Source organism: Clytia hemisphaerica, unplaced genomic scaffold (genome assembly GCF_902728285.1).
Source record: "Clytia hemisphaerica strain Z4C2 unplaced genomic scaffold, Clytia hemisphaerica genome assembly, whole genome shotgun sequence".
Lineage (NCBI taxonomy): Eukaryota > Metazoa > Cnidaria > Hydrozoa > Leptothecata > Clytiidae > Clytia > Clytia hemisphaerica.
The window spans coordinates 513,025-527,073 of record NW_027104602.1 but is presented as its reverse complement, the minus strand read 5'-3'; the positions used below and the strand labels follow the sequence as shown (position 1 = coordinate 527,073).

Below are 14,049 nucleotides of genomic sequence, written 5' to 3'. Positions count from 1 at the left end.
AAAACGTGTAGTTGGTTGCATGATGCTTTGTCCTGTGTATCCTGGAATTTGTGGCGTCTTTGGCTCCATCTAAACCATCCTTACAAAAAGTTCATTTCGTCTTTATCTTTCAGTTTTTATGTGCCCGTCGTTTTGCTTAGACCTGTTCTAGCGCTTAAAGGGTTTTTAAATGGTACTTCAAAAAGCTGTATTTATATTTTCAAGTAGTTGGCACGATGATGTTCTTAAGGGACATTTACTTTTGTTTGAACTGCATATACCAGATTAAAAGATTCAAGGACCTAAAATTGGCACGCACAGTTTCTTAATATCTCATCATTAAAATCGCTTAAAATTTTAGTTCACTATTTTAGTAGGGCAGGATATTTCCTGCCATTGATTGTGTTTTTTGACTTACTTTTTTAGTTGATTCAATAGTATTTATGGTTGTCAGTCAGTCTTCACTTTAACCATGAACATATAAACAACTGGACATCTATCTTTTATTGTCTCCTTAAAGCGAGCTTCGTTGCCGCCTGTATTTCAAAATTGGTATGAAAAAATCCGACAATATTCCGTCATAATTTTATTTCTTCGAATTATTTAGGTAAAAAGATTGATAGAGCTTGAACATTACTCTTAATGTACAAAGAAATTATTTTCGAATTTTTTTACAAGTTTGTAATATATTTTATCAACATTTTCAACTTTGAAATGCAGAATTTCAACTGCGTGTATACTTTTGAATCCCTTTTATCACTCCAATAATTTTTTTATGACTTGAAAAAAATAGCTTGCCAAAGTTGAGAACCTGTGTAATAAGAATATCGAAATTAGAATGTGACACTCTCTAAAATTATTAGACACTTTTAAGTCAAAAGTTAGATAAATTAGTCGGAGTTTTGACAAACTGACGATGTTATGTTTGTTATGATATAGATAAAAGACTTGAGAAGAGTAGAACAACAGAGACTTTTGTCGAAGTTTTGACGTTGTTAGCAAGGTATTCCCAAGTGGTATATCATCAAAATCTATTGTTTCATTTTATGCTTTTAACGAGGCGGCAACGAAGCTAGCAGCCCTTTCTACGAAAAGACAAAGGAGATGGATGTCCAGTCGTTCATGCTTTAACCGAGTTTTTTTTTCGTTCAATTTTTTGGGTGATTACAGCTTCTTACAGTCTTTTTATCTTTTTGGAATTTGAATATTGTGACTAAAAACAAACTTTCAATTTTCACTTTTCGCGATACTTTTATTTTTGCGGTCTTCCAACCTCTTAAAAGACTTCTGGATTCTTGTTGATTTTTGTCGCCAGCTTTTCAAGTATCATTGTTTCAGCTAATTTTTCCTTCTTGTCAACTATTGGCATAGTACACTTTTGTCAGGATTGATTTTGGCTTTGAAAGGGTTTGTTTGGATTTCTCTTTACCAAAAAGATTCATTCATAGATTCATTCACCATGTCGATACTGGTTAATTTACTTTGACTTGGAAAGTCTGATAGTTACACCTCAGACAGTTTTTGCAAACCTATCGATAAAAAGGGCTATCTTAATTTGCCTGTATCGAAAATTAGTTTGTTCTTTATTTCAGTCAGCCGGTGAAACTAACATTACACTAATGTCTTTTTGATGCTGTCATTACTGCCTCGTTATGACCAAGTTTATTTCCAGTAAAATGAGTATTGTCCTTTTTCCTTGATGGCTTTATGAAGACTTTGTTTTGTCACATTCCAAATGAGTTCCAAAGAATTTGAATGAATTGTTTGTTTCATTGTTGGATTATATAAATCAAGGTATCAATCATTTTGAAGGATTGTCTTTAGGCACGTTGTCACGATGTGGGTTTAGAGTGCGACCCGGGGTTCACTTAGAGCTTTTTTATAGACTGAATGACACGATTAGGTGACCCGGTGGTTCATCATAGTTCTCAATCTTGAGTTTTTGCTTAGGTGGACGGACTACGGTTTTAGTTGTTATTTGAAGGTAAAAAATGCATGGGCAATGTTTTTTTTAGAAAATAGGATATATTGTAAATATGTTTGTTTTTTAAATACCAAATAGCTTTTGTGCTTTTTTGGATTTTTTTCTTTAAAAATGGTGACCACACCAAGTGTAGTCTACTTCACTGGACGTCATCAAAAACACCCCTGTCTCAACCCCGGTGGAACTTTTTTCCTCAGTGGAGATGAAAACTCTTGAACTATTGAAATCCGAATGGGGATAGAAATTCTATTGTTCCAAGGTTAAAAAATCCAGTGGGGGATAGGTTTGGAGTGCAATTTTTAAACATCGAATTTCGAATGGGGATGAAATCAAAGTCAACGTCACAGTGGGATTGAAATTTTAGCGGAACTTAACCCGGGGAAGAAGTTTTTGCCAAATATTCCAGTGGGACTGGGGTCCCAGCGGGTCTGTGATACAGGGGTGTTCAAAACTATAATAATAAATCAAAATTCAGTCAGAGGTAGTCTCTAGTCTATACAGTACCGTTGATGAATAAATTTGTTAAAATCTTTCTGCATTCTGAAAAGATCAAGAAATCAAAATTTGCGATTGTTATCTGCAAGAATGACAATGCGTCTTCATTGCCAGTTTTTATGTTCACATCGGTATCCGTAGCCCGAGGGCCACATAGCTATTTGATAGACTGGATGGCGCTGATAAATGGCCCTGTGTATTTTGGCTGACTTCATTTTTTTGGCTTTGCTTGAGGTGGTAGCAAATACATGCCACTAGATCCAGTCCCTTTTTGGAGAAAAGCAGAAATTTCCTCATCTTGAAATTTTTCACTTTCGTTTTCAAACTATAAATTATTTTTACTTTTTGAAGAAAATTTGCGGAGGAAACTTTCGCGGTTTTGTGAATGTTCAATTTTAGCGGCAATAACTTTCGCGAGTGGCTGGGGAAAGTGAATGAAAAATTACTTCAATGCTCATTTTTTTCTTAAATCGAATGAGTGATATGCTAATAAATGAAAAATAAACTATTTGCACTTCTTCCTCCCATTCCGAATCCTAGTCACTGCGATAATATCGATAATATCGACTCTGGCATACTCTTTACCTGGCATAAACTTTCGCGGAAAAATGCCAAAAACGCAAAAAACGCGAAAGTTTCTGCCCGCGTATGTTAAAACAACTTTATTGTTTATGGGCCATTCCATTTTATATTCATACTATTCATGGGGTGGACGAACATTTCCAGGGGGTAAAAGGCTAATTTTCATTTTTAAGGCTCATTCCTATGTTGTTAATGTGGATGTAAAGAACAATACTCGATCTCAATTTTAACCTATACTCAGATCTGCTCAGACCTTGTTGAATGATTACATTTATTAGAATACATTTATTCGTAATTCTCTCATGAGTATATTGGTTTGGAATTTCCAAGTCTGTATTCTTTTTATCGCTGTACTTTTTGATGTGGCCAGTAGCCGTGTGGTGAATAATTGTATCAAAATTGCACAAGACAAGGAGGCGTCTAAATTCTGAGTTGCCATCAGTCCTTATAAAAAGGGAAAAGTGTACCAGTTATTCATTTCCATCAGAGTTTGTCTTGCATCTAAACAATTGTATATTCAACGTGGAATTATTTTTAAGACGTTGTCATTTCAAACGAAATGATGGGAGTTTCTAAACATCGACCAGAAATGGCGACCACGACCAGCGACCACGACCGGCGACCAGATAAATTTGGGTTATCGAGTTTATCTGCTCTCTCCACCGTAGAGAACATCCAAATAGAGTCCTGGTGTGGCTTTCAAATGAACCACTGAGCACGTGGCTGAGAAAATTACTCTAGCTTAGAATACTAAAAGTGACCTTTGACGTTACCAGTCATTTTCTAGACAAAGTGACACTTTTTGACAAAAATATTGACAGGGCAATTAAGTGTGATGCCTGTAAACTTTATTACACCAAATATTTTAATTATGCTGAATGAGATGCTCTTAGTATAAATAGATAGAAATTGTCAGTAGGCAAAAGCTGGGAAGGGCAGTTTTAGAGATATCAATCTCATCAATTATTCTATTGTCCTTACATTGTCAAAATGACTTATTTTGACAAAATAATGATCTGATGATCAAATATAAAGCTTCTTAAATGAATTTCAGCAAAAAATTTGCCATTGATTAATTTGATGCCGAAAATACAAGAGGATAGAAATTGACACCCCATTCAAGCTCCAAGAGTGTTGAAATGGCTGTTCTACACGTTTTGCACGTGGCTTTATAATTACTGTGAATGAGACAGGGGTGAGCTTTACTCTTCAATTCGATAAATAATTGATCATAGGAGAAAGACTCTAAGGTGGAGAAAGAGGAAAAACTCGATAACCCAAATTTATCTGGTCGCCGGTCGTGGTCGCTGGTCGTGGTCGCCATTTCTGGTCGATGTTTAGAAACTCCCCGAAATGATCACGTTAGCGTTCTAGAGAAATCTCTTTTAAGGCTGTTGTTATGCATTCTCTATATTGCTTATTTGGATACAAATTTTCTTATCCATACTTTCGAGTTTCTTATACATACTTACTCTAAGATTTTTCTAATTTTGCAGTTCCTTGCGGCCATTTCGTTAGTCTTGTTACTTTTTCCCTGGACATTGCGTACATCCACTACTGAGTCGTCCACGACTTTATTTTGGAGGACTACATTTTTTGAAATCTAGCGATAGATTTTAGTTTCAATCCGGCGTTTGTGTAAAAACTACGCGCGGGCGTTCTGGATGGGAAAATACTAGTAAGTAGCTTCATTTTCCAACCAGAAGTCTCGCAATTGAAGATTGTTGTTTTCCGTCAAATTTTTATTACGTGTCTTTAATACTTTCATCTTGGGAATTGGTTGCGAGTTCTTTCTAGAATGTCGTGTAAAAACCATGCGGTACATACCTGACCATTTTTGCATTCTTTTTGATTTCTACATGAGCATGTCATGCGCGTCACTTTGTTTCAACTAACCTCCTCCGCCCCCTTTTCATATTATACCTATCTAGTTACAAAGATTTCTTTTACGGTTATTCGTACGAGATCTGTTTGTAATAGACGTTGAGCCGCCCTTTCTTTGCCCCTTTTGCTTGTAACATACATTCCTTCTAATTTCATTAAGCACTCATTATTATACATATATAAACTCGCTATCATTTTATTCCGACTCGTCTTTTTGCACGTTAGCCGAACTTTATGACGTTATTATTATTTTTTTTTCGTGTATCTCTTTAAAACAGTTACGTCAGTTTAAAAAGGCTTTTGTAGAATTATGACCTTCATTGTGTCTTTTGTTGTGAGATTTGTAGTAGGCGGGCAAGTGTTTTATTTGACAAGCTCTCTCGCCGCCTCCTCTTAACTGTTACAAGTCGTCTATAAGACTAAATGCACAGACAAAACCTTTTTTTGGATACAATCTAAAATTCTTTTCATAAACTTTCTTTAAGCTCATTAAGCTCGTCAAAAGGTGATTTCTGATAAGGTTTTGGGGGCTTCCCGAGACGCTTGTTTTGACTTCAAAGAACCATTTCGAGCATAGACATACGCTTTCTGGGCCAGTTTATGCAGACATGTCTTATTTTTAAACTCATTAACCCAAGTGACCATCAGGCTTTTGGCTACAGGTTTTTCTCCCATGATTTCTGTATGCGGCTTAGAGTATTTAGTCTTCGGTCTTTAACTTCGTTGTGAACGTGTCGTAGTTTTTTATGAACTAATTGCTTCAAGATAAGACCGCGCTTTTAAGTTCCAGAGTCCCCGAGTATAGTTTTGACCTAAAACAATAAGGTTAGGAACAATACTCTATTTAACAAGTTATTCAACGTCGGTAATTTAGTTTTGTTCTTAATTTCAAGAATTCATTATCAAGTTCATTTTTGTTATTGTTTTGTAGAAGTCTGTGAAAAAATTCTTTTTTTTTTTGCCTTGCACTATATATATGAGAAGCGATATCATAAAAGTTTGTTTCTATAACATTCTAATACTACTGGTAATACAATCGAAAAATAATAACCTTTTTTTTTCATCATTTCGTTTCGCGCGCTATTCTCATTTTTATTTGTGATTGTCTTTATACGTTCATGCGGTGAAAGAAGAGCGCGCGCGCTACAAAACATGCGAAATTGTTTAGTTCGCTATCTTCAATCAAAACTTTAACAATGGAAATCTACTTTTTTTCGCAATTAATGTTCTTTTGTTTTTTTACTGTGCTTGAGCTACCGTCCTCCGCGCTATAAACTAACTCACTAAACTTTACATGTTACTTTATATACCAAAAAACCGAATTCAGCTGTATGTATGTCTCATTCTCATACACATCTAATTTACATTGCAGTATACATTTTTCTCAGAGCAGCTTACTGGAACGATCGATATTGGAGCTATTTTAACTTAACTCAATAAATGAAGTGACACTACAGACTGTATGTTAAATAAATAAAAAACGCTTATATAACACGGAATTCAATATGGATTTATCATCTTTATCATTACTACTGATCTGCATTATCATCAGTTTCGCAGCTTTGGAAGGAACGAAAACGGGACACGACTTAATTGTATATCATCGTGCAAAGAAAGTTTTGGAACTTATTCAAAAACGTTCTTGTAGGGAGTTGATGTCATCCAAAAATTGTACTTTCATTAAAACACGTCCGTCAACTGATATGAACTTTTACATGGCAGAGAAATTAAGTAATACAAGTTCACTTAGCATGCTGGTTCCTTTACGACCAAGCCCCTTTGATTTATATAAACACTTAGACGCCGTTGTTGTTGTAGATCCGATGCCAGATGCACATTTTGGACACAGTCTAGTGGTATCTCTTGTCAAAGTTGACATTCCGAAAACCAAATGTGATCAACTCAGTGGAATCTACTATACATCACCTAGTAAGTCAATACCATAATTTACAGCTAGAAAAGTTGGATGTTTTAGTCTTCTACCGGTTTTTTTGACATTGTGAGATCTATAAAGCAAGGCAGGGTATATTCCTAAAATGACCATGTTTAAGATAGGAGAACTATGAAACCATTTGATCATTTTACGTTCATGTTTGTGGTCCTTTTTTTCGGCTAAGCAGTGATTTAGCTTTAAACTTTTGTAATTGACTCCTGGATGGATAACTTTTATCGGTTTCTTTTATACCAATTAATTTTGATACATTTTTAATATTTATAAATGATTTTCTTAATTAATGCTAGTCGGGATTCTGTCAATTCGACACATTTAAAAGGAATCCTTAGCTTTTTGTCGGTACATTTTAAATGACGCAGGTTGATTACTTTAGATTGGCGTTTGGAATTTGATTTTAAATTAGATGTGGCTATCATGTGTCTGTGATAGGAGTTTGTTTTATTTAATTCGTATTTTTTAAATTGATACAGTATCTGAGAAAGTCGAAGGTACAACCAACTCTCTCTAATTTGAACCTCTATAGAATTAGCTAGAAAGTTGTATAAAACACTCGCTCCATAATTCGAAGAAAATTCTTGTCCCCTTGAAGATCGAATTAGAGTGGTTATTTTCGACAATCTCTAGATCTTCATTAATGCTGACTTTCGGAAAAACTGAAAATTATATCGACATCGAGTTGGATGAACGAAATGCATCTAACTTGATGGTCGCTATTTTTATCGTCTGAGATTGGAAGCGTACTTTAGGGGTTATCTTTTTATTGCACTGTCTCTACATCGGCCCCAATAAATCCTCTTTCTTTATTTCAGTTTCCAAACCTGAATGCATGTATCTTCCACGAAACAATGGAAAATGCTTATTAACTGCACAACTGAGTCCTCGTAAACGCCGTGAAAGACTGAGGCGAGCTTGTTCCTTCGATTTCATTCCTTTTGTATATGACACCACTGCAGTAGGGCACCAACAACTCAAATGCCACTCCATAACCAGGAAATTTGCCAAATGTCCTAAAGCTGATGTTATTGATAAAGACAAATGCAAGAATAAACTTTGTCCGCCAAAGTCGACAACGAAGAAGCCAGATAAAGGGCGTAAATGTGGGTGGTCGTGTGATTACGCCCTCTTGGTATCAGGTGGATGGAGTAAATATATAAACCGGATAAGACATCTACATAACATCCAGGAAGTTTTCAAACATTTGCAAACGAGCCGGTCATTTGATAAAGAAAACATCAAAGTCTTTTTCGCCAATAATGCGACTATTGAACGTAAGTGAAAATTGTTTCTTTTTTTCTTGTCTGTCAATTCTTTGTGTTTTTTGTTTATCTCTGTCTATTTTCTGTGTAGGGGAAGGGATCTCTAATCAAATAGAGTAACCAATGTATCTAAGCAATACCTGACCTTCCAATAAGGTAATTTAACTATTTCAAAAACCTCTTTTTACAAGATGCATACTGTATATACAGAGCTTGAAATCTTTATCGCAACCTCGTCCTTGTCTATTATCAGCTTTTTGATGCTTACTGATAGCACCAGATTTTCTCCGGCGTGCATCAGTAACATAGATAAAACCGAGTTTATGTATATGTGTTTTTCTGTGACTGAGACGGTAAGGTTCTAATTTGACTAGATCTTGACCAGCTGAGGACGACGGTAAATCGGCACTTTTACCGTCCTCGATTTTGCGGGTCAGAAGTGCGGGTTATTCCAAATCGCTTCAGTCATTCTACCGTCCTCAAAAGAGCAAATACATAAACTCGCTAAAGCTTGGGATACACGGAGGATGAATTTATCTTTATCGTAATTCGTGTATTATAAGGGGCTGGCTCTTCGATCGTGACTATACTTTGAAAAGATCACTGTGCAAGTTCTAATTCTCAAGATAGATACTGGTACCATTAGCATAATTATTATAGGTTTTTTAAAGATGTATAATGACCGACTTCACATCTTCATTTTAACCGCTTACAAATTTCTCTATCTATCTACTACTACATCTTAGATGTTGTGAATTTGTGAGCCTTGTTAAAAGAATGTCTTTACATTTAACACCTTTCTTAGCGGTATATGACATGAAATTTACCTACTCTTGCACTCATATCCCTCTCTTACTGTCATTTGTGAGAATGGACTGTTTTCTCTTTTTCGATGGCGGAACTAGGAAGGCCTCTTGAGATTCTAGAGAGATAACATAAGTTCGCCATTTATCTCACGTTTAATTAATTCACTTGTCAAATTTTAACCGAACAGTTGTTAAAAAAATAGGTCTGACGTCTATAGTTAATTTAGCCTGTACCAGACTCTTCTTCGATGACCTATGGCAAAATATAAAAAACGCCCGTGGCGGCGGGGTGGTACAGGCTAGTCTATAATAAGCATCATCGTCATAATCATAAAGCTAAAAACATTTCTTTGCCTAAAGAAAAGTAGCTTGATCTTGATCTTAGTTTGAGTTCTTTTGATTTTTCGAAGAAAAAAAAAGCTCAAGGTATCTTTACACGACATGTCTTCACAGCATTTGATAGTCTTAACTTCGTTAGATTTCATATTCGGTTAGCCGTTCGTTTAACTTTTCTCTTTTGATGCTTTTGATTGTCTTTCTGTCTTTCTGGTAACAGACCGACAATAAAGTCGGCATTTTTTTGTGTCGGTCTTGCCGAATTCAATCGTCTTTCTGTGATTCTTATAGTAGACTATCAATTCAGAATTCAGCTTTTAGACTCTAACTTCTTTGAAAGACAATTTTCTTACATTCTCCGATAACTTTTATATTCTCTCCAGGGATCTTAGATTTTCCCTTTGAACCAGAGTTTTTCTTTAAAGGAAAGGTCTTTGATACTGTGTTTTTACCAGACCCTATTCTTCGGAATCTGGCATCAAAACAAAAGAAAAAAATTTTCCCAGCAATGTAAAAGTTAGAATAGCTGACGAGAAATCTAAAATCACGCTTAATGTATTTTCTGAACATAGACATCATGATTGCGTCATACATAAGCATAGTAGTATTTTAATGACATTTAAATCGGATATTATCGATTTGCGGTCAGAAAAACTTTGACAAGGTTTTATTGTTGGGCTGTAGGAATAATAATCTTTTTTTAAATGATGCCGAGGCAGCTTGCTTTAAAACTAAAACATGCTTAAAACTTTTAAGCGCACGCGTTATAGCTTGAATACGAGAGATTTGGTCATAAAATTATATGCATTGCCTTTCTACCTATACAAGTTCCCAAAATAGGATTTAAACAGCTCATAAGTAGTTTAAGTTTAACTTATTCTCACTCAAATCTTATATTCTCAATTATAGAGACATAGAGCAAGAATCTGACAATATGCCTGTGTATTTGTCATGAAATTTTAAGGGCATTTTAGAGACAAGCTAAAAGTTAATCTCATTATAGATCATCTATTCTGCGCATACCACGTTCTACTCTCCAGTGCGAAGTTATTAGAATCCGCTTGGAGATAAAGTGGTCTGATTTAGCTGAAATTCTCCCTTAATCTCTGAGCGATCCCAAGATATATGGTTGAAGCTTTGAGCTTAATCTTTAATATGATCTTTGTAGATCCGTTTCTTCCCTAGTCGGAATCGCAGACTTCCACAAAACCGCAGGTAGTATAAGGAGCACGAATCGGTTAGTGGATGCCAACAGCCTATTTCTTCATTTTCCTCTTAGTAGTTTTACGTTATGGTATGTGAAAAAGTGATTCGGTTTTTGTTTTAGTGGATGGTGATTTAAAAGCCAAAGAAACAGTTCCCGCAGTTGACGCCCTCACGATCACGCGACACGTTCGTTCCGTATGCTCGCGTAACACGAAATGTATCGATACCTTTGTTATCTATCTCAACGGTCCAACTACCAAAAACGGTGACCTGTTGCTTTGGGATTGGAATGCGGACGGAAAAGCAAGCAGCTCTGAAATCCTAACCATTGGTGAATTATTATATCCATTATCAAATTGTAATGCTAAAAACTATTTGATCATTGCTGATCAGAATTATGCTGGACATATTGTTGATTATGTGGATTTACAACGTAAATTAAAAAGACGTAATTTTGATAAGATTCATGTTTTGGCAGCATCTAATAAGAACTCGTACACATGGAAAAGAGATTTTACAAGATCGTTCATTGAGAAAGATGATAATCGTTTAGATGACCCTGGCTCACAAACGTCATCCGCCAGACGTATCTCGTCAATAGCAAAGGTATAAATTTAACTTCGTTTTATTTATTCACGCAGATTCCAAAATCTCGTTTGCTCTGCGACTTAAACTCAAATGAGAACGTCATGACGAGTACCTTTCCTGATAATAATGTGAATAAAATTAAAACTAGTGCAGTTGACTATTTTCAAGGGGCGGGAATTGGATTTTCATCGAATAAGGGAGCGTAACGAATAATAGAGCGTATTTTATGAGAGTTTCTTCTTGACGGTGACTTTCAATATCATCGAATAATTGAGCGTATCGAATAGTAGAACGTTGAATTAAATAGCACCAACTGTATTATTATAAACTTTGTAGTTTTTATCCCAGTCAAAATGCTTTTAAAGGTTATCTTCGATTGTTAACAAATTCTTATTTTTTATCCTTACAGGACTTATCAAGCTCAACAAAATTAAAGAGACATGATATTCGGTATTTGGCTGGTTCCAATCCTGATTTAACGTTAACCGGTAATTTCGGACAGAAAGCTGGATGTTCTTGAGGACGAGGAGAAGTAGCATCGACAATATTAGTTCACAATCGGTGTGACTAGAAAGTGGTGTTAGTGTCTGAGGTTCAACACTGGAACGTAATGTTGTTTTAACGTCCACAAGACGTTATTCTGATGTTTTGGACGTCAGATTGACGTTGTTATGACGTTAATATAGTAGTCGAAAGAATGTTACTCGTCGAATCATAGAGCAATCCCAAACAATGACAACAATCCAATCTGCGAATGCAAACTTTGAAAACAGAGTAGTTCTTCTGGATGAAAAAATGCAAAAGACCTTCGGAAAATCGGTACTGCTTTGCATGATAAAATACTGTTTGCAGTAACAAAGAACTACCAGTACAAATTGCATATAAAGCTCAGTGGTACAAACCAAGAAAGAAGGAATCTTTGCATTTAACTTTTTAAAAACAAAACCAATGTAAATATATACCTTGTGTGTATGCAAGTAGCTATCACTCAATAGATTTTTACTAAAATGTAAAATAATTCCCTTAAATTAAAATAAAGAAAGAAGAAAATGAAAATTTCATCATTTATCATTATCATTGCAGGAATAAAAGATGTTACCAAATAAATTTAAGGCTTATCCGTTGCTTTGTCTTGTAGTATGCTTCAATAGTCTTCCTTTATTATTCATACCCAATAATTATTTGTTTGTCTGACTCGTCAGAATTGGGTGTTGATGCACACGTTTTTTACATTAGAATAACTTCTACAAGAATATATTGCCTTGATGGTAGGAATACCCTTTTTATGTAACTCTTAGCAATAATAGCCTATACGAAAACTAAACGTAATTTTTCAATCACTTTAACGGTAAGGCTAGTCACCACATAAGTTTTCATAACATTTTGCTGAAGAAAGTCGTATCTGACTGGCTGATCATTTTTCGGATTTGTGGTGATGATGATGAAGCAAATTAAAGCGAACTTTCTTCTTTTTCTTCTTCTTTTGTGATTTGCCATAATCTTCAACATCCATTTCCGATGTTTTCCTTTGGTGTCTCGCGTCTTCCTCATCAGCCATAACATCGACAATTTTTTCTTCTAACATTGATCTACTTCTTAAACGAAATGTACCCGGTGAAGCTTCGTTCATTTCTCGCTTTAAAGCATTCGTTTGTTGTTCCAAACCAATTTCAAACACATCTCGAATATTATCACCTGTTTTAGCCGAACACACAGAAAATCGTACATTCATATCACCTTTCCTGATATTTTTACTAATAAAACTGTTATTATAACTCAATGGATCATTCAATTTATCAGATTTTCCAGCAACGAAAATAACCATCTGACCTTCACTCATTGGTTTAGTATCCCTTGTAAACTCATACAAGCGTATAGCTTCTCTCCAAGTTGATTTTCGACCAACATCGTACATGATTACAATCAAATCAGAGCGACCCACATTCAAACGTCTCATAGCTGGAAACTGCTCGCTTCCTGAGGTATCAACAATTTCTAAAGCGCATGCACAATTCTTATGATGAAAAACAAATTTATGAAAATCTTCAACAGTAGGTACATAAGGATCATGAAATTCAAAAGATTTTTTCTTTTTGTGTTTTCTTTTTTCATCATTTTCAGCTTCATGAAATAGACGATGGAGTAGTTCAGTTTTACCGACTTTGGCATCACCAAAGATGGAGATCCGAATTGAAGGAAGAGCTTCAACGTCGTGCTTGTGGTGGTGATGGTGACGATATTTCCGCAACTGTTCCATTGTGCATGAAGATTTTTTAAGTTTCGTTGATTTTGTTTGTCCCTCAACTTGATTTCAACTTATTTACAGGAATTTCAACAAGTAGCTTATACTGACCATTTTCTTTTGATCTGCTAGATTTGATTGAAAGTCGATCACCTTTTAGATGCAGCGTTTATAAGAGTCTCTTCGATTTTTGTTTATGTCCCTCAATTTGATTTCAACTTATTTACAGGAATTTCAATAAGTAGCCATACGGTTCATTTATTTTCCTTTGACGTCCTTTGTTGTTGTGTTGTCTTTTCTTGAAGAATTTACTGGCACTTTTCGTACCAGATTCGATTGAAAGTTGATCGCTTTTAGATGCATTTGACTCAACTTCAACCATCTCAAGAAACATAAATGGAAAGGCATTTCCTTCACATCTTTTAGTAGATTCTTATGCATTTTGATGAATGGTATTAACTTGGTATTCCTTGTTAAATTCCATATTGTTAAATTATTGAAAAAAACTCAATTCTTCATTTTATCTGTCGGAATCAGTTCATGGTATGCATTATTGATTTTCTGCATCTTCTTCCCTCGCAGCCTTTATCAACTTGAAATATTTTTCGGTTCCAGATGAGTCCCACGTGGTCTAAATAATATGCATAATCATTTGTCGAGATTCGATCTTTCTTTCAATTAAGAGCCTTTATTTAGAATTGAACTCAAAAAAAATATTCATGAATTGGAATACGACG

At 35.2% G+C, this 14,049-nt stretch overlaps 2 protein-coding genes across 2 annotated transcripts; one reads left to right on the top strand and one right to left on the bottom strand.

The window, feature by feature from the left end:
• The first annotated feature begins 6,310 nt into the window (after positions 1–6,310).
• LOC136824154 (uncharacterized) lies at positions 6,311–12,098 on the top strand. The gene is made up of 4 exons (XM_067080321.1): positions 6,311–6,853; positions 7,688–8,146; positions 10,604–11,088; positions 11,480–12,098. The coding sequence occupies exons 1-4, from the start codon at positions 6,430–6,432 to the stop codon at positions 11,588–11,590; spliced, it is 1,479 nt and encodes a 492-aa protein (XP_066936422.1). The 5' UTR covers positions 6,311–6,429; the 3' UTR covers positions 11,591–12,098.
• A 45-nt stretch (positions 12,099–12,143) lies between these two features.
• On the bottom strand, positions 12,144–13,691 carry LOC136824155 (GTP-binding protein Di-Ras2-like). Its single transcript, XM_067080323.1, has one exon. The coding sequence runs from the start codon at positions 13,325–13,327 to the stop codon at positions 12,485–12,487; it is 843 nt and encodes a 280-aa protein (XP_066936424.1). The 5' UTR covers positions 13,328–13,691; the 3' UTR covers positions 12,144–12,484.
• Between the last annotated feature and the right edge of the window lie 358 nt (positions 13,692–14,049).

Excerpts from the sequence above, each read along its gene's own strand:
- LOC136824154 (XM_067080321.1), top strand. The coding sequence starts at position 6,430 with ATGGATTTATCATCTTTATCATTACTACTGATCTGCATTATCATCAGT. Across the intron at positions 8,147-10,603 it reads CAATAATGCGACTATTGAAC|TGGATGGTGATTTAAAAGCC; the intron begins GTAAGTGAAAAT and ends TTTTTGTTTTAG. Across the intron at positions 11,089-11,479 it reads GTATCTCGTCAATAGCAAAG|GACTTATCAAGCTCAACAAA; the intron begins GTATAAATTTAA and ends TTATCCTTACAG.
- LOC136824155 (XM_067080323.1), bottom strand. The coding sequence starts at position 13,327 with ATGGAACAGTTGCGGAAATATCGTCACCATCACCACCACAAGCACGAC.